The sequence below is a fragment of the Prinia subflava genome, chromosome 21 (genome assembly GCF_021018805.1).
Source record: "Prinia subflava isolate CZ2003 ecotype Zambia chromosome 21, Cam_Psub_1.2, whole genome shotgun sequence".
NCBI lineage: Eukaryota > Metazoa > Chordata > Aves > Passeriformes > Cisticolidae > Prinia > Prinia subflava.
The window spans coordinates 5,750,502-5,776,740 of NC_086267.1; the positions used below are offsets into that span (position 1 = coordinate 5,750,502).

At 51.6% G+C, this 26,239-nt stretch overlaps 1 protein-coding gene across 1 annotated transcript; it reads left to right on the forward strand.

Moving 5' to 3' along the window:
* The first annotated feature begins 627 nt into the window (after positions 1 to 627).
* LOC134560989 (Golgi integral membrane protein 4-like) lies at positions 628 to 21,897 on the forward strand. Its single transcript, XM_063417517.1, has 15 exons — positions 628 to 1,374; positions 5,810 to 5,884; positions 7,017 to 7,066; positions 7,864 to 7,917; positions 11,792 to 11,942; positions 12,459 to 12,541; positions 14,136 to 14,292; positions 15,331 to 15,420; positions 15,482 to 15,615; positions 16,183 to 16,340; positions 17,117 to 17,298; positions 18,005 to 18,075; positions 18,546 to 18,710; positions 19,888 to 19,959; positions 21,353 to 21,897. Exons 1-15 carry the CDS (start codon positions 1,188 to 1,190, stop codon positions 21,461 to 21,463), a joined length of 1,740 nt encoding a protein of 579 aa, XP_063273587.1. The 5' UTR covers positions 628 to 1,187; the 3' UTR covers positions 21,464 to 21,897.
* Positions 21,898 to 26,239: the final 4,342 nt, after the last annotated feature.

A 26,239-nucleotide genomic window follows, 5' to 3' on the forward strand; every position in this document is an offset into this window, starting at 1 on the left:
CCCTTGGAACGCTCCTGGATCCCTGGAAGCGTCCAAGGCCAGGCTGGACAGGGCTTGGAGCAACCTGGGATGGTGGAAGGTGTCCCTGCCATGGCAGGGGAATGGGATGAGCTTGAAGGTCCCTTCCAACGCAAACCATTCGGAAAAAGCCAAACTCACAGCTCGCTCCTCGTGCCTTTTATCAGCTCCTGTTTTCCCGAGGAGAAACCACAGCTTTTAGCAGGTTTTAAAGGACTCTTGTGAGGATGCTCTCCCGGTTAATCCACTCCCGTGTCCCTCATCCATCCCCCGTTAGCAACAGGTGCCGGCAGCTCTCTCAGAGCAGGGAAGGGAACACCCGGAGCAGGGTGTTCAGCTTAGGGGTTGAATCCTTCAATCCTCCTCTGTCTCCTCCTAAAAATCCCCGTGCAGACCTTTAGGGACGTGGGGTGCTGCAGGAATTCACCCCCGGCTCCAGGTGATGCCGGCGGGCGGCGGGCGGCGGGCGGGACCCGGGTGCCCCGGCGGGCGGCGGGGCTCGGGACTCTCTTGTGTCCCCGGTTCTCCCCGGTTCTCCCCGGTTCTCCCCGGTTCTCCCCGGTTCTCCCCGGTCCCCCTCCGTCCCCCCCGGTGCCCGCAGCCCCTCCCGCCGCCGAGGGCGGACTCTCCGCCGCCGCAGCCCGGATGCCGCCGCCGCCGCCGCGTTCCTGGCCGCTCTCCCGGCCCCGCTGCCGCCGCTTCCTCCAGGAGCTGCCGGCGGGGAGGGGGCCCAAGGGCTTCTCCTCCTCTCGCCGGGTTATTTTTTCCGGTGCTTGCTCCAGCGGGGGAGGTGGGAAGAGCCAAAGGCGGCGGTACCCCCTTCCCGCCCCCCTTCTCTCCGCCGCGGCACATGGGAAGCAAAACTTTTCCTCCTGCTCGTCCTGCCGCTGCTGCTCGGTGCCCTCCGCCGGCTGCCCTCGCCCCGCAGCCCCCCCGGGCCGCCCCCCGGCCGCCCGAGGATGCGGCGGCTCCGCTCGGACACCGATGTCCCGCTGGCCAGCGAGGCATAGAGCCGGGCAGGAGCGTGCCCAGGGCCAGCCCGGAGCGGAGGCGAGCCTGCCATCGCATCTTCCGCGGGGATCTTGGCGGAGGGACGCGGCTCCGGGGCCACAGCCATCAGATGCTTTAGCAGCGCCGGCGAGGCAGCATCGCCGCGCTGCGGGCTCGCCATGGGCACCGGGATGTGCTCCCGGAGGCAGAAGGGGCTGCTGCAGAGCGCCCTGTGCCTGCTCACCGCGGCCTGCCTGGCCTCCGGCGTGCTGCTCTACAGCCACCTGCAGCACAAGGTGCGGGACGCCGAGGCGCTGGCGCAGAAATACAAACAGCAGCAGGAAGCGCTCTCAGCCCAGCTGCAAGGTGAGCGACCCGCTCGGGGTGTGCGTGTGTGTTGTGTGTGTGTGTGTGTTGTGTCTGTGTGTGTGTGTTGTGTCTGTGTGTGTGTGTTGTGTCTGTGTGTGTGTTGTGTCTGTGTGTGTGTTGTGTCTGTGTGTGTGTGTTGTGTGTGTGTGTGCACACCCTGCCCCGAGTTCTCGCCCTCCCAGCCACGAGCAGGCTGCCCTGGTCCAGCTCATGCCTTTAAAGATGCTGTGCGTGTTTTCTCTCCCCCTGTTCTCCCCGTTTGGATGTCAGGAATTAGAGCAGCCCTTGAGGCTGAATTTGCTGCTCGCAGCACAGGGCGATCGGAGCGTGTTGGATGGGCGAGCTCAGCTGCGTCACGTCTGTTCCATTTCTTCTCCCTTGGGCTGCGGATCTCAAGCCCTGTCACGCTGGATGTGAGGCGGTGAAAGCTGCTGGGGATGCGGCTCCGCTCTCTCTGAAGCGAGCACAGAGGGAAGGGATCTTTCTCCAAAGTTTGTTGCTGCTGCCCGCTGCCTTTGCGGGGCGATGAACCCACCTGCGAGGGCTCGATCCGCGGCTAAAAAAGTCCTGACAGCATTTTGGGGCTGATGGATGCTGCAGGTTTTTAGCTCCCTAGAAAGAGGGGAAGAGGAGGAGGAGGAGGAAGAGGAGGAGGAGGAGGAGGAATTGGCTTTTCTGATCCCTCTGACCAGCACTCGGTTCCTCTGGCAAGAGCTGCCGGAGACCGGAAGGCAAACACAGCGTGCGGATTCCTGCTCCCCCTCTCTCCCTCATTTGTCCTCCTTACATAAATCCCTCACTGTGGGAAAATGGGATTTTAGCCCACGGGGAGGTGCCGGCAGGGGAGGCTGAGGACACGCGGTTGCTCCGCGGCTGAACTCTGATCTCCTTTGTGCAGCCGATCCTTGCAGCCTTGCCCTGTGCCAAGGCGAGGTCTCCGGCAGCTGTCTCAGGATTTGGAGTCTCGGGAGGGATTTGCTGAGCTCCCCGTGGAGAGCTTTGGTGGGAATCCCCCCGGATAATGCTGGGCTGCCTCTGGAGTGCCCACAGAATGAATCGATGTGGCCAAAAATTGTTCTGCTCGAGGTCGAGAGGTTATTTAACCCCTTCGCCCTCCCTCTAAAAAGTCAGTTTAGATCACGGTGTTTATATGGGAGCTCTTCCCCAGCTAAATCAAATGCAGGGTGTCTTGTCGTGACCTTTGTGGACACATCCAGGGATATTCGTCCTACAGCCTGAATTGCTGTAGGGGCATTCTGCAGGTCTGTGGCTCAACATTTGGGTCTTTTGGGGTCAAATCTTCTCCCGGTGGTTCTGAGATGCAAATGGAGCATCCCACCAGGGCTGTGTTGTTTTTGCAGAGTGTGGGGAGTGTGTGTGTGTTCCTCTCCAGGAAACAAAACCCCGTCAGCCTTGGGCACGGGTCTGATTCAGGCTCAGTGCTGTTGTCTCATGCCTTGGTTCCATTTTTCCTCACTCCACGAGGCAATTGAACACCTCCAGCTCAGTCCCAGCCACGATTCCCACCTGCATCCCGGGTTTGGGATGCGCAGAGGGCAGCGGGGCAGAATTTAACCCCTAACATTCCTTCCTGGTGTGTCACATCTCTTGCTCCTCTTGGAGAGAGGGGCTGCCTCTCCAGAGCACGGCAGTGGCAGCCTCAGGGAACCCCAGGCTTGGGAACAACAGGCCAAAAACTGAGCCAAGCTCATATTTTTTCCACTTAAATCTGTGTGACTGGCAGAGCTGCAGCCTGTTGCTGGGATTTCTAACCCCCCTTCAGTCCTCCCAGTCCTAAATACAGCTGTTGCCATGGCTACCCGTTTTTATTTTGAGAAGACACTCACTTGTCCAACAGTTTTAACAAAGGCAAGGCTTCTTTTTGGGTTTGGCTGCTGGGAGAAGCCTGGAAGGGGCAGATGGGGGCGATGCTGGTGGGAGTGTGGCAGTGCAGGGCACATCTGGCCTGGCACATCTGGCTGTGGCTGCTCCCTGCAGTGCTCTGGGGACAAACCTGGGGCTCTGGGCTCTGTCCCTGCACTTGTTGCATGACTTCAATCCCTGTCTCCTCTTCTGCCCTTGGTCCTGCCTTTTCAGCAAGGGCTTTCCTTGTTTCAGCAGCTCCTTTGGTGACGGTGCCTCAGAGCTGAGCCCTGGCTGGAGTCCAGCTGGATTTAGACACTGACCACCCTCCATTCTCTCCTGTAAAAGCAAATTGTTCAAGACTTCCTGGCTCCCTGGCCTCTGTGCTGTGCCAGTTTGGTCAGATGAGTTGTTGCTGTGTCTCACCACAAAGACAAAATCGTTGAATTTTGGATTGTCCTGAGTTGGAAGGGACCCACTGGGATCATCAAATCCAACTCCTGGCCCTGAACACCCCGAGGAGCTGAGGCAGTGCTGACTCCCTGCTCTCTGTGAAGCTAAACCCATTTTCTCTGGGCTCTGCGGACCTGTAGGAAAGGCAGGAGAGATTAAAACTTTCTTTTCTAGTCACCGGAGGTTACTTCACTTTATCTGACTTGTAAAAACAGGGTCGGGGAGAGCTGTAAAATTCAGAATAAACAGCCTGTGATGCAGAGCTGTCCCTGAAGCCTCCCCTGCTCTGGGATGGCCTCGTTAGGATCTGTGGCTGTGGGTGTTAGCACAGCCCGTGGCTGGTGGGAAGTTCCCATCACATCAAAGCCTTGCCCTCAGGAGCTCTGCTAGATCAGACTGCAGGAAATTCAGATGTGGGAGAGTGAGAACGCGAGTGCCCAAGGCTCCCAGATCCTCGGGGAAGTGCTGATGTTCTCAAGCTGACAAATCCCTTGGACAAGTCTTTCTAGCACGGAGTTCGGCTGGGGAAGCCCTCAGGGCGACATCCGAGCAGGCTGTTGGGAAAAGTGCTCCTAAAAATAAAGCTGGCACAGAGGAGACGCTTGGACAGCTGCAGAGATGGGGTTGCTGCTGCTTAGCAGGGGGAAGGAGAAATCCTTCCAGGTTGAAACCGCTGCTGGAATGGTTTGGAGCAACGGGGTTCAGAGGGAAGGCTGAGTGGAGTGGCCCAGTCCAGTGGAAGCATCTTCATCCCTGGGGTGTTCACAGACATCAGGGAGGAGCAGCCTGGCTCACCCTGGCACTGCCCCTTGAGGGAGGTCAGAAGGGACAGAGGAATTTGCAGCTCCAGCATGACCTGAGTGGAGCTGGCAGGGCCCACAAACCCACTTGGGGTGAGACAGGAGTCACTTGGGGCTCTTGGCTTGGCAAAATCTCAGCAGGGAATGGATCAGCGCTGGTTCCATGCACTCCTCTCACTTCATTTTCCTGGAGGTCGTGAGTTATGGCACAACTGGCCCCCAAAAGTGTTGGCTCTGCAGGGATCTTGGCTCTGGGAGGTTTCTTTCATCACCTCTCCCTCTGGGTGCTGCCCGGTGCCATCCTGGCCCATCCAAGGGCACGAGGAGCCTGTTGGAGCTGGGTGTGGTGGCATTCACACGTCAGGGTGGATTCATCACCATCCTGCAGGAGGCTTCTCTGGCACTTCCATTTGTCGTGTGGCTGCTCAGCCCTCTCCCTTCTCAGATCTGTGTGTAATGGGGCTGCTTGGTTCTGTTTTTCTCAGTGGCTTGGGCTGTAAAAAGGGGAAAAAATCTCCCTCCTGCACTGAGGGCCAACCAATTGCTGAGTTGTGGAAGGAGAAAAAATCTCTCCTGCATTGAGGGCCAGTCAATGGCTGGGTTGTGGAAAGGGAAAAACGTTTTTCTCCTGCACTGAGGGCCACTCAATGGCTGGGTTGTGGAAGGAGAATTTTTTTTGTCCTGCATTGAGGGCCAGCCAATTGCTGGGTTGTGGAAGGAGAAAAAAATCTCTCCTGCATGGTGCTGATGCCTTTCCAGAGCAGGTGACTGTGGGTGCCTGAGCCTGGCAGGCTCTTGGCCCACAAAACCACAATTTAGCCACCGACCACTAAAGCAGCTCTTGGGCATCACAACCTGGGCTTCAAAGCAAAGCCTGAGTGCAAATATTCCCAATTTATGGGTGAGACTGCTGTGTTATATCCATGGTCTGCAGCCCAAATGTCCCCTCCCTGCTCCAGGCAGGAGAATAAACCTGTGGGAGAAGAAGATGTGTGGGGTGAGCTGGGGTTTGTGAAGAAGATGTGTGGGGTGAGCTGGGGTTTGTGAAGAAGATGTGTGGGGTGAGCTGGGGTTTGTGAAGATGTGTGGGGTGAGCTGGGGTTTGTGAAGATGTGTGGGGTGAGCTGGGGTTTGTGAAGATGTGTGGGGTGAGCTGAGGTTTGTGAAGATGTGTGGGGTGAGCTGGGGTTTGTGAAGAAGATGTGTGGGGTGAGCTGGGGTTTGTGAAGATGATGTGTGGGGTGAGCTGGGGTTTGTGAAGATGATGTGTGGGGTGAGCTGGGGTTTGTGTCACGCTGTGCCTCCTCTGCCCGCAGTGGTGTACGAGCACCGATCCCGCCTGGAGCGCTCCCTGCAGAAGGAGAGAGGGGAGCACAAGAAGACAAAGGAAGGTGAGTGCCAGGCTGAGCCCCAGCTGTCCCCAAAGCCTCTCCTGCCTCAGTGTGGCTGTCCCTGGGTGGGATTTGGGATGGTGAAGTGACGCTGTGGGCAGAGGCTGCTGGCGGGTGGGTTCTGCTCTCTCCCACTCCTGCATTTTTCCTCAGGCCAATCTGGCAGCACCTTGTGGTGGTGTTTGAACACTTGAATTTATTACTGGACCATGCTTTTTTCTTGGGAAGGTGTCAGCTTCCTCCCACAAGTGAGCTGAGCTCCCCAAGTGCTCAGTGGTGTCAGCATCACTGCCCTCCCCACACGGGCAGCACAGACTGTCAGACCCTGCAGAGCTGATGCACAGGAGGAGACCCAAACCTGCAGGGCATTTTAAACCCCATGGAACACAGCAGGAGGCAGAAAACCAATTTATGTGTCTTTCAGCAGAGTGCTGTGCTCGGGTGTCAGGCCCCTCTGCACCAGATTGCTGTTGGCAACTCCATAAATTGGGTTTTATCTTTAAAAGTGGTGTGTGGGGTGAGATCCCTGCCCCTCACTCCAGCACGCTCTGTGCTGCTGGGTGCTCTATCCAGCACCCAGGTTTGGCTGCAGTTCTGTGCCTGCCTGGCTGAGGCAGAACTTGCATTTCTGTGCTGCCTCTTTAATTAATTTGTTGAGAAAATGAAGCATCCTCATCCACGTTACCTTGTCATGGTTTAAGTTATCATGTCCTGTTTTAAGAAGCTGGCACAGATGAGCTCAGCCCATGAGTTTGGGTCTCACAGCACCTTTGGTTCCCCTTTTCCAGACTCATTTCTCATTTCAGAGCACCCCAAAAATTTATTCATCTTCCTTGACACCAAGCTGCAGCTCTTTGTTTGTGAAGGAGGAGATCACCAACGCATTTTTTACTATGGAATGGGGAAGGAGGGGCATTTTTTAGGGTGGGCAGCTCTCATGGAAAATACTCCCACCTTCCCAAGGGCATGGAATGGTCTCCCAGCAGCATCTGCATTCCAGCTCCTTCACTTGCAGCCTCCTGCTCAGCAAGGGGCTGAGCTCCTTCTTCCCTCCCCCTCCCCTCCAAAATCCAAACCAGATCCTTGTGAAACTCCAGCTCGTTAAACTGCCTCCTTTTCTCCCCGCTTCCAGATTTTTTGGTGTACAAGTTAGAAGCTCAGGAAGCTCTCAACAAGGAGAAGGTAGGTGTGGTTTGTCCCAGGCTCTCTGTGGAAAAATGGGAAATTTTTTTTTTCTGGTGCCACTGGAAGGCAGGGAGGGCTCGGGGTGTGCGTGGCACAGGCTGAGCTTTGGCTGATTCCCTTTCTCAAGGACTCAGCCAAAGGATTTAGGATTTTCTCCCAGCCCAGGAGATGATTCCCAGCCCCTGGGAATGGTGAATTCCATGGGGCAGAGGAGGATGGATGCAAGATCACCACCACGGGGAGGAAAGGCCATGGTGGGGCTGTGTGAGAGATGAGGGACTCCCAGGCAGCTTTTAATAAAACTTAATAAAACTTAATAAAACTATCATTGCATAGATAAAATTACAGCAATCTTGGGCCGTGAGTAAGAAGAGTCAGCCTAAAGTTGCCACTCACAACTGAAAGCGTGCTTGAGAGACCCTTAAATTCAGGTTAAAATACATTTTATCATTTTTTTTGTGCTGAATATGCTAATTTACAACATCCAGCCAGTAAAAGACACAAATCCTGTAGAATCTACATACAGCCTATTGGAAGTCCTACATAACCACATTGTGTTGAATTTTAAACCCTCAAAGCTGCTTTCTAGACCCCTTTTTTCTCTTCCCTGCCTGCTGTGGGGAGCAAATGTTCTTTTCATGCCCTGCACGTTCTGCTGGTCCCCCTGGTGGGCTGCTCGCAGTCCCTCCCTGTGGGTGCAGATTTGGGCAGGTTTCTCTCTGTTTTTTCTCTCCTTCCCTGGGATTTTTCCAGGCTCTAATGGCACTGTTGGATCTTTATTTTTTCCTCCCCAGCAAGACTCCATGAACAGATACGGGGCGCTCAGCTCCCAGCACAAGATCCTGAAGGTAAGGGAGGCTTGGCTGCTGTTTTTTTGGGGATGGAGAACCCCAGGATTCCTGGGCTTGGCGAGGGGATCCCAGTTGATCCCAGTTCCTCCAGTGCTGCTCAGGTCCGGGGTGTTCCCAGTTTGTTCTGGGCCAGGTCACAGCTCCCACCTGCGCCTCCTTTGTGCATTTTATCACCCAGGGCTTGCCTGCTCTTCTGGGTCTCTCGGTGTGAAAATGGATTTATTCATTGGAGTTTGCCCTTTGGGCTCCTATAAAATATTCCAGTCCGTGGAAGAGGCTCAGAGCAGGGCAGCTTAGAGCATTTTATAACGTTTTATAGCATTTTATAGCATTTCATACCATTTTATAGCATTTTATAGCTTATCACCTGCTCTGCCTGGAGCACATCTTGATGTTCCATTTTGCTTTTGCTGGAGCAGTGCAGCTGGGGGCTGCTGGGGTGGGTTTTTTAAGCATTTTCAGCCTCAACCTTGGCAGTGAAATACTAATTTAACTCAGGGATGGAGAAAGAGGGCTGGGTTCCAGCACTGCTGGGCTGCATTTCCTGAGCTGAGCTGGACCTCCAGCTGCTGATTTTGGATTCCAGCTGGGGGAAAAGGGAAGTGCAGCTCTGTCTCTTAGGAATTCTTCAGCACCGCGGGTTCTGGGAGCAGCAGCAGCATTCCTCAGGCTGAGCAGAATTCTCTGCTTTCCTCCTCTCAAGGGGACACTGAGCTTTTTTTTCCCTCCTTTTCTCTTGTTTCCTTTTATTGGAAGGATGGAAAAAAAAAAAAAAACAACCCACCAAACAAAAAGCAACCCCATCTATTTTTTTAAACTACATTTGCAGCTGCTGAAAGACAAAAGCAGCCCTTGGGGCTGTGGGAGGTTTCAAACCTCTCCCAGCCTGGAAAAGCAGTTTTTAGCCCGTTGTGAGGCTGTGGGTGACACTTGTGTCACTGGAGAGCAGGCAGAAATGCCTCCCAGTGGCACTGGCCCGCTCGGGAGGGAATTGCTGCTGGAATGTCATCACTGAGGTGGGACAGGCCCTGCTGAGCAGGAGGAGCTGAGCTGGAGGTCCCAAAAATGTCACCAAAATGTTCCATGGAGCCCTCAACAGCACAGGTGGCTTTGGTGCTCCTGGTCACTGCTGTCACCCTGGTGTGTGCTGGCCCTCCCTCGCTGGCTGGGTCACGTCAGGAGCTGGCACAGCCCCTAAGAGGGGCTTGACTTTCTTGACTTTCTTTGGTTTTTTTGCCCAAAAACAGCCCCTGGAGTCGTTGCCTGTGTCTGGGTTCCTGCTGGGGCCTGGCTGAGCCTTACAAAGTCCTTTCTTCCTCTCGAGTGGAGGTGAAAATGTTTGGCTGCCACCCTGGCAGTCCCTGCGGCAGGCCAGGGAATTCTGACATGAGGAAAATGAGGAGTGGCCTTCCTCTGCTCATTAAACAGGGTTAAACACCCAGGTTACTGATTCTGCTTTGTCCCCTTGCTGTCCACAACATTTCTCTTCAATCAGGGCAGAAGGAGCTGGGTTTGAGGTGCTGTTATTGCCTTCTTCACCTCCACCTGACCATTCCTGCCTTGGGGAGAGAGATCTGAAACCCCCTGGGCACTCCCTGTTGTTTGAACAGCAGAGGGAAGGTGCAGTGGGAGAATTTGCTGCTCTGAGTGGAAGAACTCCTGATTTTTGGGAGGTGAATGATGTGATTTCCACCAATTGAAGTGTGAAGGACCCAGAAATGCCAGGACAAGGTGTCTCCTCCCTCAGCCCAGCTGCACTAAACAGCATTTTCACAACATCCACGTGCAGTGAAACAGCGGGGCTGGGAGGAGAAGAAGGGAATATCCTCACTCAGATGGACTCGGGAGGTTCCTGGGCTCCTCAGGATTCCTGGCCTTGGTGGAACTGACTGGCTCAGGAGTGTTTTGCTCACAGATAATTCAATTCTCTGCTCAATAATCCCATGGAGGGTGTTCCAGCCTCAGGAGGCAGCTGGGGTGAGGATGCTCCCTGTGCTGGATGAGCAGCACCCCTGGGTGCTCGGTGAGACCTTGGGCAGGGCTCTTCTCTCCTTTCCCAGCTCCTGTTGCTGTCAGGGAATGAAAATTCCCTCCCTTCTCCCTGCCTGGGAGCAGTCTGGGGACACAGATCGTGCACATCACCCCGCAGGCAGAACATGGCTGAGAAGGGCATTGGCCTGAGCTGATGAGGACTTAAAATTCCTTGGATTTCACAAGAGTTTCTCGTTTAAATCAAACCTCTCTGGTTAATGTTGTGGTTTCTGAGGTGTTTGGTATCAAAATTATTTTAGGGAAGTGTTTCCTCTGCAGTGCTTTCTGCCAGGGGCTCTGATGAGAGCTCAAAGCCAAAGCAGGAATCTTCAGTTCTTTTTATTTTCTCTCCAGATCCTGTGATCTGGTTGACCTGACATCCTCGTCTCTCTTTGTTCTGTCTCTGGGACCCCTCCACCTTTTCCTCTGCCCTGCCTCTATTTTTGGAGCACAGCTACATCCCCTTTAGTGCAGGATAATTGCTTCAGGGGGAATGCCTGGGCCACAGACACTTTGTTTTCCTGCAGATAAATGCAAGCATTGTTGCATTTAGAATTTTTTTTAAAAAAAGAATAAGATTTTTTTTTTTAATTTATTTTTTTCCCTCCCAGGAAGCCTGATTGAAATGGCTGAGTCCTGAGGAGGGGTTGTGTGGCAGGGTTCACCTGAGAGCCACTCAATCTGCATACATAATTAGTGTTGACAAACTGAATGTGGAAGGAATCTCTCTCTGGGTTACCATGGGAACAACAACAAAAAATAAAAGGAGGTGAATTCTGGTTCAGCGGGTCCCAGCAAAAGGATGTTTCTGCAGGAGGCGAGGGGAGAGGAGGCAGAGCAGCTTTCCAGCCCACTTCTATCTGGTGAATTCTTGGCCTGCTTGAAATAGTCTGTGGTCTTGTGAGAGTCTTGTTACCCTGGAGTTTAATTCCTGTGAGCCCCGTGGTGCTGTGGGCTCTGTCAGGGGCCCTGCAGGAGCTCTTCCTCCTGTTCCAGCAGCTCTGAGGGGTGGCTGGGACAACTTCCAGGCTGAACTTCCCTTCCCTTCCCTTCCCTTCCCTTCCCTTCCCTTCCCTTCCCTTCCCTTCCCTTCCCTTCCCTTCCCTTCCCTTCCCTTCCCTTCCCTTCCCTTCCCTTCCCTTCCCTTCCCTTCCCTTCCCTTCCCTTCCCTTCCCTTCCCTTCCCTTCCCTTCCCTTCCCTTCCCTTCCCTTCCCTTCCCTTCCCTTCCCTTCCCTTCCCTTCCCTTCCCTTCCCTTCCCTTCCCTTCCCTTCCCTTCCCTTCCCTTCCCTTCCCTTCCCTTCCCTTCCCTTCCCTTCCCTTCCCTTCCCTTCCCTTCCCTTCCCTTCCCTTCCCTTCCCTTCCCTTCCCTTCCCTTCCCTTCCCTTCCCTTCCCTTCCCTTCCCCCTTCCCCCTTCCCCCTTCCCCCTTCCCCCTTCCCCCTTCCCCCTTCCCCCTTCTCCCTTCTCCCTTCTCCCTTCTCCCTTCTCCATTCCCATGAACTGCAGATATCCCCTGGAGGGAGGATGGGTCCTGGAAGAGACAAAGAACCTATTTCCCTGGATTTGTGAAGGATAGGTCCTGGAAGATATAAAGAACCCTGCCCCATCAACAGCTGGCCCATTAACCAAAGATCCCCCCAGAGCTCTGAGGGATGGGTCCTGGAAGAGATAAAGAAAACATTTCCCCAACTGGTTTTAACAGCTGATTATAGAATACAAACTTTTGGTCACACCTTGCATTGCCACCCAAGACACAGCCACACTTGGTAATTAATATTTAATTAATTAATTGATTAATACTCCTGCAGGAGCGGCTCTGACCCTTCTTTTTCCCCCCAGAACCAGCACGACGATGTGAAGAAGCAGCTGCTGGACCTGCAGCTGCAGCACAACAGCCTCAGGCTGGAGCACCGCAAGAGCCTGGAGAGCCACAGCCAGAGGGTGGCCCAGCTGCAGCAGGAGAGGGACAGCCAGGTCACCAACCTGCAGGGTGAGGCTGGCAGGAACTGCTCCTTAAACACTCAAGAATATTTATATTTATATAATAATATTTATATTCTTTTCTCTGAGTGGGTCCTGGGGTTTTTTTGGGGGTTTTTTTTTGGGTTTTTGGTTTTTTTGGGTTTGTGCCATAGAGCAGCAGCTGCTCTGGGCAGGGGGAGGGAATCTGTGGGAATCTCTCAGGAGAGCTGGCAAATTCTTCTTGGGGTTCTTCCTTCAGCTTCCAGTTCTCCCAGGAAGGGGCAGTGACTCCCTGCTGCCCCTTCTCTGCAGCTGCAAGGGAGAAGGGGAATAAAAAAGGAAATTATCTGAGTGCTGTGGCAAACACAGCAAGAGCCTGAGCTGAGAGTGTGGAGAGAGGGAATTCCTGGGGGTACTGGGAGGAATGGTGAGCTGGGTTGTAATTCCTGGGCTTGGAGAGTTCTGTGAGGTCACGAGGAATTTGTGGTGAGAAAGAGAGATGAAAAAAATATCTCCTTTGAGCAAATTTCTTTTTCTTCTGCAGACACGGTGTTTAAACTCCGAGAAGAGAGCAAACTCCTCAGGAAGGCCCACCAGGAGGTTCACTCCCAGCTCCTCAATGCCCAGGTAACCTCCTGGGATCTGCATCCAGATATTCTCTGGATAATAAATCCACTTTCCAGCTGTATTCCAGGGTGCTGAGCTGCCTAAAATGGTGTTGGGAGTGTAAATCCGTCAAATTCTCCAGATTCTGTCAAATTCTCCAGCCTGGAATCTGTCCCAGCAGCTGTAAACACAGATTTGCTGCACCAAATCCCTGAATTCCCAACCCTGGAATGTCTCCCCACATCCCAAATACTTCCAGGCGATGCTGAATTGAAGTTTTGCATCCATCTCGTTTGTCCTGACTGGAATCTTCCTAAAAATTCATATCCCAGGAACTCTTCTTGGCTGCATTTTCCTCATTCTTTTTATGTTTGCTTTGCTGAGGGGTTTTGTTGGTGTTTATTTTGCTTTTAATGTTAATTTTAAGGTCACATTTCAAGGGGAAGAACTGAAATCAACAGAGCCTGCTCAGGAATTAATTTCCTGCTAAACTTTGGAAGCTTTCCTACTCCACCCAGTCCCTACTTTGGTGCATTTCCAGGTACCCTGGCACGCACATGAAAAGGTCTCCCCTCTCAATTTCCTATAAATAACCAGGGTGGAAATGAGGAGCTTTTCCTGAGTGGCTTTTCCAAGCCCTACTTTTCAGGGTTTGGAGATGAAAGAAGCTGCAGGAGAGAGAGGAGAGCTGCCTTGGCTTACCCAGCTGCAGGAGAATCGATTTTTCCTTTTGTCTTGAGAAGTAAATTGGGTTTTCAAGCAGAATTGTGCCAGTTCTGGGATGGGCCAAGGCAGGGGTTAACCCACGGCTCCTGCACTGAGCAGCACCAGGGAAAGGATCAGCTCAGGGTAAAAGCTCAAAAAGATGAGAGGCAGAAAGGGGGAACACAGAAACCTGGGTTTGTCATTGATGGATGCGTATTTTCTCTATTCCAGAGGTATAAAACAAATCTTTTCTTTCCAGTGGGCGAACAGGCGAGGAGGGGCAGTTCCCAGCAGGGAGATTTAACCCCATGGGAACTTTCTCTTTTTTCTCTTTTCTCTTTTCTCTTTTCTCTTTTTTCTCTTTTTTCTCTTTTTCTCTCTTTTTCTCTCTTTTCTCTTTTCTCTTTTCTCTTTTCTCTTTTCTCTTTTCTCTTTTCTCTTTTTTCTCTTTCTTTCTCTTTTTTCTCTTTTTTCTCTTTTCTCTTTTCTCTTTTCTCTTTTCTCTTTTCTCTTTTCTCTTTTCTCTTTTCTCTTTTCTCTTTCCTCTTCTCTCTTTTCTCTTTCCTCTTTTCTCTTTTCTCTTTTCTCTTTTCTCTTTCCTCTTTCCCCTTTCCCCTTTCCCCTTTCCCCTTTCCCCTTTCCTCTTTTCTCTTTCCTCTTTCCTCTTTCCTATTTCCTCTTTCCTCTTTCCTCTTTCCTCTTTCCTCTTTTCTCTTTTCCCTTTTCTCTTTTCTCTTTCCTCTTTCCTCTTTTCTCTTTTCTCTCTTTTCTCTCTTTCCTTCCCTTTTCTCTCTTTTCTCTCTTTTCTCTTTCCTCTTTCCTCTTTCCTCTTTCCTCTTTCCTCTTTTCTCTTTTCCCTTTTCTCTTTTCTCTTTCCTCTTTCCTCTTTTCCTCTTTTTCTTCTCCTCAGGCCCAGATGGAGGAGTTCAGGCAGCTCAAGGAGGCTCTGCAGAGGATGCCAGGCTTGAGAGGAGGAGGAGGAGGAGGAGGAGGAGGAGGAGGAGGAGGAGGAGGCAGCAGCCAGCTGCAGCCCAGGGGACACAAGGTGTGTTATTCCCAGGAAAACCCTGGGATAAGCAGTGTTACTGTTAAGATCCTTGGGGGTTTTGTGTAGAACAGTTTAATTTTTATTTATATAACTTATATTTATAGGAATATTAGAAGGCACTGTGTTTGAATTTAGTTGGTTAGTAATTTATTTCTTAGTTTATTGGTGGGTAATAGTTAGTGCACATGTCTATCAAACCTTTGGTTTTTAAAGATGCTTTACATCATTTGTTTTGGGGACTTTTTAAGCTATTCATTAGCTTAGCTGAAATAGCGAGGCTTGCTATTACAAGGCTTTTCTTTTATAAGGTTTTACTAATATAATATAATAAATAGTATAATATAGTATAGTGTAGTATAGTGTAGTATAGTATAGTATAATACAGTATAGTATAGTGTACAATAGTATATAATAGTATTTATAATCATAATATATTAAAATATGTACTATATAAATACAACACATATATTTTATTATATCTATAGTATATATATTACAGATATAACATATAATTATATAAATTACAAATTTATAGGTATAGTTATATAAATTATGTAATTATATATATAATATGTAATACAGGATGGGATGGGATGGGATGGGATGGGATGGGACGGGACGGGACGGGACGGGACGGGACGGGACGGGACGGAATAGAATAGAATAGAATAGAATAGAATAGAATAGAATAGAATAGAATAGAATAGAATAGAATAGAATAGAATAGAATAGAATAGAATAGAATAGAATAGAATAGAATAGAATAGAATAGAATAGAATAGAATGAAGTAAAATAAAATGAAGTAAAATGAAGTAAAATGAAGTAAAATGAAGTAAAGTAAAATGAAATAAAATAAAATGAAATGAAATGAAATGAAATGAAATAAAATGAAATGAAATGAAATGAAATAAAATAAAATAAAATAAAATAAAATAAAATAAAATAAAATAAAATAAAATAAAATAAAATAAAATAAAATAAAATAAAATAAAATAAAATAACCAAGCTGAGACCCTGCTCTTGTCCTCCCTTCCTTCCCTGCAGGCTCTCCAGGAGATCCGGCCCGCGCTGCCCTCGGCACTGCCAGCCCAGGGACCCTCGGGGCTCGCCGGCCCCAGGGCACAGGAGCCCCCCAGCCCCAGCCCGGCCCCAGCCCGGGGTGCCCCGTGGCTACCAGCGGCCGTGCCAGCCGTGCCAGCCGTGCCAGCCGTGCCAGCCGTGCCAGCCGTGCCAGCCGTGCCAGCCGTGCCAGCCGTGCCAGCCGTGCCAGCCGTGCCAGCCTGGCACGGGGACAGCGGCGCCGCGCGCTTCACCCGCACCATGAACAGCCTGCCCAACCCCGTAGGTGCTGCCCTGAGCTCGGGGAGCTGGGATGGAGCTGCTGGTGGGGCTGTGGGCAGTGCTGCCCTCGGGGCTGGCACGCTGGGGGTGTCGTGGGCAGGCTCAGGGGACGGGTTCTGCCAGGGGAATGCCAGGGCTGCTTCTTCTGCCGGGGCTTTGGCTGAGCCTGCAAAGAGAGAATGATCAAAGCAGCCCCCCCGGCCTGCTGGGGTGATGGAGAGGGAGTTATGGACAGCAGATCTCTAAAAAAAGACAGTAATTGCAGCAGGGCTTTAATTACAGTGATGTCGATGTGTGCAGGTTGTTTGTCCTGTTTTATTTTAGGGGTGTTTTTATTGTTCCTCTTTTCTTGGAGATTCACCCACCCCAGACAAACGTGGGTCGTGTAGGAGCTGAGTTATTCCTTTTTGGCTGCCCTCAAGGAGGAGCCTGCTGCTGCAGGGCTGCAGATTTCTCCTGGAGCACTCCGGGATGTTTGTTCTTTAATCCAGGATTCCCTGCCCCGTAAACCCGCGCAGGTTTGGGGGTGTCTGGTGCCCCAGGTGCCCCCGTGTGTCTCCCCTGCAGGATGTGAATTTGGTGATGCGCATCCAGGTGAGGAGCCACGAGCAGAGCCAGGCCCCTGGGCTGTCCCTGCCTGAGCCAGGACAGCCCTCTCCAGCAGAAAATCCCCCAGTGCCAGACAGCCACCACCCAGCAGGGAACAGACAGGAGCAAATGCAGAGGTTGGTGACACAAAACTCTTCTGCTCTCAGCCTTTGGGGTGAAGATGCCCAAAAGGAGCATCCCAGGTCTCTCTTTTTTTGTGTTTATTGTGGGTTTGCTTGGAAAATGCCTCTTTTTTTTGGTGTGTTACTGGTATTGGTGGAATTCCTGGGGGTCTGGGCAGGGCCCAGGATCCAGTGGATGTTGTACAGACACTGGGGAAATTCATTTATTGTCTCAGCAGCACTGGCAGGAGACTGCTCTGTTCTCCAAAAGGAGGAAAATGTCTCTCTGTGGCTGCAATTCATCAGAGCCTGGCCACAATCCAAAGAGTGAGCTCTGGAAATAATTCTTCCTCCTTTAACTTCTTTATTCCCTGTGCAGGTCGTGCCTGTTCGGTTTATTGGAGCAAACAGGATTTCATCTCTGTTTTATCTGTAGAGGAAACTTCTGGGTCTCATTCTAGACTCAGCCTGTTCCTGCCCTTTTTTCTCTGCTATTTTTGTCTGCTCACTTAACCTGTGGCCTTTCCAGGGCTCTGCTTGTTTCTCCCAATGTTTAAATGTTTCACATCCTCCCCAAAGCGCTGTGATAAATCACATCTGCACAGCAGGAACAGCTCAGGGATTGTTGTGGTTGTGAAGCCTTTTAGGGGCTACCTAAAAACCAGAGGCCAGACAAAATTAGGAGAATAAAAAGCAGTTTTATTTATTGAGGGGCTTTCAGGTACATTTAGGGCAGGTGAAGCCCACCCAAAAATGGACCACGGGTTTTCACACTTTGTGTTTGTTTGCAGCTGGAAGGAGCTGGTCAGCAAGGTGAACGCCCAGCTGGACGAGGAGCAAGCACGTGGCTACCCCAGGAACCCTGAGCTTGCCCCCCGGGCCGGGCAGAAGGCGCAGAGGGGCAGCCCCCAGCCCCCCAGCCCGAGGAGAGGGGCTGGGCAGGACAGGGTGGATGAGGAGGAGCTGGAAATGGGTATGGAAGTGGATTCCTGTGTGGGGTTTGTGTTCACTGAGCACAGAGTGGGATAAAACAGCAAACGGGTGGCAGTGGCTTTGAGGAGACCCCACTGACTGTCCCTGTCCCCCTGTCCCTGTCCCTGTCCCTGTCCCCCTGTCTCTGTTCTTGTCCCCCTGTCCCCCTGTCCCTGTTCCTTTTCCTGTCCCTGTCACTGTCCCTGTGTCCTTGTCCCTGTGTCCCTGTCCCTTGTCCCTGTTCCTGTGTCCCTGTCCCTTGTCCCTGTTCCCCTGTCTCTGTTCTTGTCCCCCTGTCCCCCTGTCCCTGTTCCTTTTCCTGTCCCTGTCACTGTCCCTGTGTCCTTGTCCCTGTGTCCCTGTCCCTTGTCCCTGTTCCTGTGTCCCTGTCCCTTGTCCCTGTTCCTGTGTCCCTGTTCTTGTCCCCTTGTCCCTGTCCCTGTCTCCCTGTCCCTGTCCCTGTGTCCCTGTCCCTGTGTCCCTGTCCCTGTGACCCTGTCCCCGTGTCCCTGTCCCTGTGTCCCTGTCCCTGTTCCCCTGTCCCCCTGTCCCCCTGTCCCCCTGTCCCCCTGTCCCCCTGTCCCTGTCCTGTCCCTGTCCCTGTTCCCCTGTCCCTATCCCTGTCCCCCTGTCCCTGTCCCCCTGTCCCTGTCCCTGTGTCCCTGTCCCCCTGTCCCTGTCCCTGTCCCTGTCCCTGTCCCTGGCAGACGCAGGAGTGATCGACAGGGAGGAGAACGCGCCCTCGCAGAAGGAGGCCGTGGTGGTCCAGGAGCCCCTGGTGAGTCCCCACAGCACCCCAAAACCACCCCGAGGGTTGGAGGGGACCTTAAATCTCATCCCATCCCACCCCCTACCACGGGCAGGGACACCTTCCAGCACCCCAGGGTGCTCCAAGCCCTGTCCAGCCTGGCTGTGAAAGGTTTTCATCTTTTCACCCTGCAGTGTTTTAAGGTTTTCATCTTTTCACCCTGCTGTGTTTTAAGGTTTTCATCTTTTCACCCTGCAGCGTTTTCACCTGGCTGCAGCTCTGGTTTGAAATAGGAGTCCAATAAGTCAATAATTACCCAGAAATTTCTGTAATGTGCAACCCCAAACTCCTTGGGTCTGGAGGGATAACAAAGCCTGTTTTGGGGCTTTTTAACAAACACTGACAGGTTTGGAGAGTGCACCCAAGTGCTCCAGGCCAGCGTCTTTCTGCCTCCTGAGGAATCTCCTGCCAGCTGTTCACAAGAGCCTTTTCCTTCCCAGATGCCAGAGGAGGCTGCAGACCCTGCCCAGGACCCCAATAACCAGGGTGAGGATGAGTTTGAGGAGGCTGAGCTGGAGCGACCTGACTTTGAGGAGAAGGTGGGAGGCTCCGAGAAGTTTAAGGAGCGCAGCGTCAAAGAAGAGTCCAAGGAGAAGCCACCAAAGGTGGGGACAACCAGCAGGGCCAGGGAGGGATCCCCAGCTGGGGAGGGGTGGGCACAGAGCTGAAGGACTGAAAGGGAAACATCAGATTCCTGTATTGATCCCTAATCCCGCTGTGAGGATGTGGCAGGCAGGAGGAAGCTCTTTGGCAGGTTGGTCAAAACCAACCTATTTTTTCTTCCACTGGTTGTAATGGAGCTTGAAAATTACATTTCATGGGATTTTCTGGTTCTTTGTTTTGATTCTATTTGTGTCTCTCACCACTACAATCAGCCGTGTGAGTCCAACTCTGGCACAGAGTGGAGCAGAATAAAGGAAGGAACAATTTTAGGAAATTATCTTTTAGCCAAGTGCCAGAGCCTGCTCTGGCCTCATCCTCTCTGCTTGTTGAAGCCCCCTCAGCATCTGCAACCCCTTTAGGGATGGAGAGATGTGGAACAGGGGGTGGCTCCCTCCCAGCTGCTCCTGCAGAGAGGTTGGGACTTTTCATGCACGTGGGACCAGAACCAGAGACAATAACCTGAGTGTGTGCAGGGTTCTGGTCAGTGCAGCCCTGTCCAAGGCTCCTGGCAGCCCTGACAACGTGTGAGAGCTCTGCCTCCCTGTTTGCCTCCTTGCAGATGGAATCCTTTTATTTCACAAAGTGTTTCTTGCTGCCTGAAGCCAGACTCAGCATCAGGGAAATGTTCATTTGTTTTGACAAGCAGCTGAACGTTGCTTGTTTTTTTTTAAAAAAAGGAGTGTTTTATCTGTCAGGCTCTAAAATCATGATTAATAGTGGGATTAAGAAAGAAAAAAAGAAATCCAGGCGAATGAAATCAAATGAGAGAGAGATGCTGGCACCAGCAGAGCAACACCTCCTTGAGATTAGCGAAAATGTGGAAAGAATTAGTGACATAAACACCTGGCTTTCCGATCTGGCTGTGCTGTGCTCCCTAAATAACTCAGAGTTTTCCAGAGTCCTGGGGCTTGAGGCAGCAGCCCTGGGCCCCTCCTGCTGCAGGAGAGTAGAAGGAGCTGCCAGCAGGTGGGAAAAAGAGAGTGGAAGAAAATAATTGGAGTTTGTGCTGCCTGATTGTCCCTCTGCTCCCCCTGATTGCTGATCCAGGGTGTGCTCCAGGGAGATTTGTCCCTGGCAGGGACTGGGACACTCCCAACCGAGCCTGGCTGTGTTTTTCAGGATGCTGGCAGAGCTGCCAAGCCCAGGGAAGAGCCACTGGAGGACTACCAAGAAGATCAGGAGCAAGAAATTGTACGACCCCAAGGTTCTTCCTCTTTCCCTCTCTGGTGTGGCGGCACCTGGGGCGTGCTGGCAGCCAGGGGCTGGCAGGACTCAGCTTTTGGGGGGCCAGATGTGAGCAGGGACCCCAGCTCTGCCTCTGCCTGCCCAGTGAGGTCTCCAGAACAAACCTGGAGCCCTCTGCTCACTTTTCCAGGTGATGAGGGCACCCCCTGTGCTCTTTGTCCCCTTCTCCTTTCTGTCTGCACCCACCTGCAGTAGGTGAGCTGTGGGATTCCCAACCTGAGCTGCCCAAACAGAACTGGGGGGAGTCACTGGAGGAATCACAGGAGGAATCACAGGAGGAATCACTGGAGGAGTCACTGGAGGAGTCACTGGAGGAGTCACTGGAGGAATCACAGGAGGAATCACTGGAGGAATTATAGGGGGAATTATAGAAGGAATTATAGGAAGAATTATAACACGAATCACAGGAGAAATTACAGGAGGAATCACAGGAGGAATTATAGGAGGAATTATAGGAAGAATTATAGGAAGAATTATATCAAGAATCACAGGAAGAATCACAGGAGGAACCACAGGAGTAATTATAGAAGGAATTATAGGAAGAATTTTAGGAGGGATCACAGGAGGAATCACAGGAAGAATTTTAGGAGGAATCACTGGAGGAATTAGGAGGAATCTCAGGAGGAACCACAGGCTGTGCCAGTGCAGCAAGGCCACATCAATGCTTTTCAAGCATGAGCTAGAGAGAATCACCCTGGTGCCTTCTGGCCCACAGAGATAGAAATGAATCCTCTTCCAGCCTCATTCATTCTCTCCCTGCCCTTTGTGAGTGGCTCCTGAGGGGTTTTTCTGCAGTTTTGGGTTTGGGCTGCCTGCTGGGAATGAAGGGAGTGGGGAAATGAAGGGTGAGCAGAGCAGAGCTGGTGTCAGGTCTCCTTTTGAGCAATCCAGGTCTCTTGTAGGTGTCTGCAATGGATGGCTGGAGCTAAAATCACCCATGGGGGCTGTGCTGGCTGCTGCACGTCCTGGGTGGGGTTTGTGACACAGTTTTAAAGGTGGTGGATGTAAAATACCAAATTTGCTCCTCAAATCTGCTCTTTCTCTCTGCCCCTCACTCTGCTCCTCCTGCAGCAGAGGCGACAGGCTGAGATGTCAGAGTTGGTACTGCCAGGATATTAAATGAGCTTAAAACAGCCTGGCTGATCATGGCAACACCTCTGTGTGCTAAAGGTGCCTGGCAGAGGAGGGTTCTCCCCTGCTTTCCCAGGTTTCCAGAGCTGGGTGGGTTTGGTGGAGCAGCCCTGCCTGGGGACAGCGTGATTTAGGGTCTTTAGGGTCTCCTTGTCCAGGATTTCCTTTTTGCTGATTTTTCCTTCCTGGCTGTTCCCTGTGCCCCCAGGAGGATCACGGAGGGGAGGTGGATGACAACGATGACCTGGAGCTTGTCCAGGAGCAGAAGGGCCGAGCGGGGATGCAGGGAGCTGGTGGCAAGAAGGATGACTACTTCTGAGAGCTGCTGAAGGAAAACGGGATGCTCCAGGAACGAGGGGATAGGAGCTCCTCCTGGGACCTGGCTCCTCATTCAAACACTGCCCAGAACAAAGGCAGGAGGAGGGAAATGTCTGCAGGCCCTTGCAGGGGGTTTGCAGGCCACAATTCCACCTCGGTGTGAGGCCACTGCTGCCTCCCCGGGCTATGGGGAGATCTCTCAGACTGGGAATGATCTGACCCTGCTGCTTTTCTGAGAAGCACTTTTGGATTTCCCGTGTTCTTCGCCCTCTTGTTTTTCACATCCCCTTTTGAAGCTGGAGAGGGGAGTTCTGGTTGGTTCTGGTTGGTTTTTGGGGGGTGTTTTTTACCTGCCCTGGGTAGCAGAGGGGTGCCTGAGCTGCTCCCTGGACTCACTCGACTGATCTCTAATACAAAGGAATCTCTTCATAATCATTTTACTCGGTGTTTCTTTAGCACACCCTTCCCTCCCCTGTGAGTAGGGCAGGAGGGAATCAGAGGAAATTCCCTGGAGCTGCATTGTGGCCAGCAGTGTGTGTGTGTGGATGGGAACCCCTGCAGCCCTTCCTGGAGCAGAGACCCTCCAGAGCCTTGGAACAGACCCCTGGGGGGTTCTCCCTGCCCTGCCTTTGAGCTGTGACATCCTCAGTGTCCCCAAGGAGTGCTGTGCACCTTCCCTGGCACTGCTGCTGCAGCTGGGAGAGGCTCTTCCCCATGGGGACAGGGACAGCCACCCCAAGGAAGGGGAAAGGAGGAATCTCTGCAGCCCAGCTCCTGCAGTTCCAACCTGACTGGCTTATTTCCAGTCTCCCAACATTTGACAGGGAGCTAAGGTGAGTTTTGCTTCTTCCAGGCAGGTTTTAAATCAGCGAGCTGGGTATTGTGGATGCAGTAAATTGAACCCTGTGGTGCTTTACTTGGCCTCCAAAAGACATCTTACATCTCAGGGACAATGAAGGAACAGTCAGCTGGGATTTAAAATGAAAGGAGGGTGGGCTTAATCATGATATCTCAAAGCCCAGAGCCTGTTTTAAGTGATAAGAACAGGCAGAGCTGTCCCACTCCCTGCCCTGTGCCAGACCCCTGAGCTGTCTCCTTCCTCACCACCACGTTGGAAATCCCAGACTCTGGGACCTCAAACACAGCTTGTGGCTGGATGTCATCACCTGGTAAAAAATCAAAGGATCTTTGTTCTCTATTTGAGTTTGTTGAGCTCTTTTTAATCCCTTGTTGGTGGCATATTTTGCAAGCACTTTTAGACACTGGGGAAAACAATACTTATTTCCCAACAAGCTCAGCCTTTTTCATTCTGACAGCATTGATTATTTTTTCTTCCACTGGTTTTAATGGAGCTTGAAATTTACATTTCATAGGACTTTTTGCTTCTTTGTTTTGATTCTGCTCATGTTTTTTTACCAGTACAATCAGCTGTGTGAGTCCAACTCCAGCATAAAATGGAGCAGAATAAGGAAAAGAGCAATTTTAGGAAATCATCTTTTAGCCAAGTGCCAAAGCTGCTCATGGAGCCCAGTAAGGAGCTCACTACAAAACTCCAGAGGGGTTTAAGGTATCCAAAATGCCCTGAGATGGTTAAAGCTGCGTTGGTGCTTTCTTTTGGCAGCCCTGCTGTGATGCAAGGCTGCTCCTCTGTGAACAGCACATCAGCTGAGGCTGCAGCTGCTGCTTTCAGAGCGTCCTGATCCAAACTGGCTCCCGTCCCCAGGTCACAGCAGCCCCCCTGAGCACCCACCCACGGCCCCAGTGCCACAGCTCCGTGCCCCAGCACGGCTCTCCCTGCTCACCCTCTGCCCTCCCTCAGCCTGGCACTGCCAGCCTCAGCCCTCACTGCCACTGAACCAAGCTCTGGAAACAGAACCCCGCTGGGGGTGAGGCTGCTCACTGATTCAGGCTGCAGGATAATCTAAATTAGGAGGCAGATCCCCTGCGTTCGCACGTCTGGGGTGAGTAATCCTCCAAGTTATGACTTGGAGGGGACTGAAGCAACTCAGGCCTGAATGCAAAGCTTGGAGGGTGCTTTAGGAACCATATGCCATGTGCTGCCCTCAGCTGAGAGCAAACAGCTCTGCCCTGGGCATCGTCTGCCCTGGCCATATCCGAGACTAAAATTAGCAGAGTGTTGCATAAATTGTGAGCTGTGGGTTGGCAGTGCTTCACTGCCTGGCCCACAGCAAGTTTTAATGCTCGTTCACTGTTTCCTCTGAGAAGAGACAATAAACCCAGCGGAGGAGAAGCAGGAAAAGCCCAAACCCAGATGCCTCAAAAAGCCCAGGCTGGGTTTTGCTGCCCAGAACGAGGTCTCAGGAAACAGATGGATTGCTAAAAGAGCAAACAATGAGACAAAGGCTTCACAGGGAGCCAGCACAGGCAGGCTGACCCAGCCCTGGCAGAAATAATTGAGTTTTTGCTCAGACAAAGTGCAAGGCCAAAAAAAGTGCAGAAGGTGCAGTTAACCTGTAGTGTTATAAATTTTTTGATGGGTTCAGGTCCTGCTGTGCCTTTCCCCTCCCTGCACCACACTCCAGACCCTTGGATCTCCCACCAGAACTGAGCTAATCCCAGCAACCACAGAGATCTGGGCCAGATCTCCTCCCTGGACATGGGAGCGACGACAGCTCTGGAGGACAATCTGCTCTTCAGCGCTGTTAGGAGAAGGACACAAAGCTTGAAGGAGGAAAAACTTGCTTGGTTTGGCTCCAGCCGCTTCCTGAACACGCTCACATTTCTCAGGAAGGGCAGCCAGACCTCCAGTTTCTGAATCCTGGCTGGAATTCCACGTGTAAGTTTGCCAAGAAGTGCCTTCAGCAGCACAGCACCTCTTCCTGCTCCAATATCTGAGTGTTTCCAAGCCATAACTGCACCTTCAGCATCCTTTTCTATTCTGATCGTGTTTTTTAAATTGATTCCCATTGATCCCTCTTGGTATCAAAAGAGATTTCTGGCAATTTTCCATAGGCTAGCAGACACCCCCATTAAATCTGGTGAAAAACCAGATGTGGAAATAACTTGCAGTACTTGATATTGGTAAATTAAAGATTTCCTTAGGAGCCATACCCTTGAAAAATCCAGTCTTTCCAACAGGAAAAGGTGGCCTGATGTCAGACCACTCATGTTCAATGCATCAGAAAGGAAAATTATTTAAACAAATCCCACACTGCTGCAAATTACACTTTGTGTATATGTAAGCATCACCTTCCAGGTATGATTTGGGTTTGGTTTTGTTCAGGCTGTGAAATAAAAACAGGCCTCGGGATCTTATTTTTGTTGTATTTTCAGATTACATAATTGAAATTTTGTTTTTAAACTGCAGTGTGTTTCTAAATAGGTAACACAGTGAAGAGCTGCAGCAACGAGTTTAGGCACATATCTGAGGGTTTTAACAAAATAATATATTAATTATTCTATTTTACAAGTTAAATATAGACAAACACTTATATTTTGCTACAAAATCTGGAACACAACTCTGTGCAAAACCTGATCAAAACAAACAAAAAGAAATGTTGGGTTTTTTCCTGCTACTCAGAAAAGAAAGGACTTAAAGCAACTTTTACCAATGTAACAGCTCAAAGCATGTCCAAACACTGTTTAAACCTGTATTTTTATGATTGTTTCATTAGAGCTCTTCTCTTTCCACCTTTAGACAAGCCAATACTGCCGTGCACCTCTCTCAAGGTCGCTCAGAGAACATTAATTACGGTGTGATGCCGGGATGGAGCGCTGCTGTCTCCTCCTGTGCTGCACAGTCAGGGATGTGTGAAGGGCTGGGGCTGCTGCGGAGGGAGGAAATGGAATTTGGGGGAAGAGGAAGAGGAAAATCCTCGTTCCTTCTGTCTCAGGGTGTGCACTAAGACCCGGGGTTATCGCTGCTCCCAGCTGACCTCCTGGGAGGGTCTCGTGTCTTCATCACATCCTTGCCGAGCTTATTTAAATTCGCACAGCCGAGAGGTTGAAGCAGCCTGGGTGTGCGGTTATCAGCTTTTTAAAAATAAAATAAAATCAGTGTGAGCTCCGTTTTTTGGAACATCGGCTGGAGGGGAGCTCTGTCACCTTCCCCTGCCGGTGTCAGCCCCCGGGGACAGAGGCACCTCCGCGGGCACATTTCTGGGGGTTTTAACCGTGTAACGTGAGAGTCGCTGTATTTTACAGGTTAAATATAGACAAATGCTTCTGTTCTGCTATAAAAATTATAACAGGATCCTATGTAAAACCAGATCAAAAACACGGAAAAATTAAAAAAAAAAAATTGTTTGGTGTGGAATGAAATCTGTAACTCGACCAAGGACTGAGCAGCCCCCCAAGCCCTGGGGGACGTGACCCCGGTGGGCACAGCAGAGCCCAGGGGAGGGACGGTGGGGGCTGCACATCCCCTGTGCCAACCCTTGTGGGGTCTGAGCATCCCTGTGGGGTCTGAGCATCCCTGTGGGGTCTGAGCGTCCTTGTGGGGTCTGAGCATCCCTGTGGGGTCTGAGCATCCCTGTGGGGTCTGAGCGTCCTTGTGGGGTCTGAGCATCCCTGTGGGGTCTGAGCATCCCTGTGGGGTCTGAGCGTCCTTGTGGGGTCTGAGCATCCCTGTGGGGTCTGAGCATCCCTGCGGGATCTGAGCATCCTTGTGGGGTCTGAGCATCCCTGTGCCGACCCCTGTGGGGTCTGAGCATCCCTGTGGGGTCTGAGCATCCTTTTAAGATCTGAGCATCCCTGTGCCAGCCCCTGTGGGGTCTCAGCATCCCCCACGCCCGGCCCTTGCGGGATCTCAGCATCC

Bases quoted from the DNA above. Each gene is read 5' to 3' on its own strand.
- LOC134560989 (XM_063417517.1), top strand. From the start codon at position 1,188: ATGGGCACCGGGATGTGCTCCCGGAGGCAGAAGGGGCTGCTGCAGAGC. The intron at 14,293-15,330 runs CTGGGATAAGCA...GCTCTCCAGGAG, and splicing joins GTGTTATTCCCAGGAAAACC to ATCCGGCCCGCGCTGCCCTC. The intron at 17,299-18,004 runs GTATGGAAGTGG...TGTCCCTGGCAG, and splicing joins TGAGGAGGAGCTGGAAATGG to ACGCAGGAGTGATCGACAGG.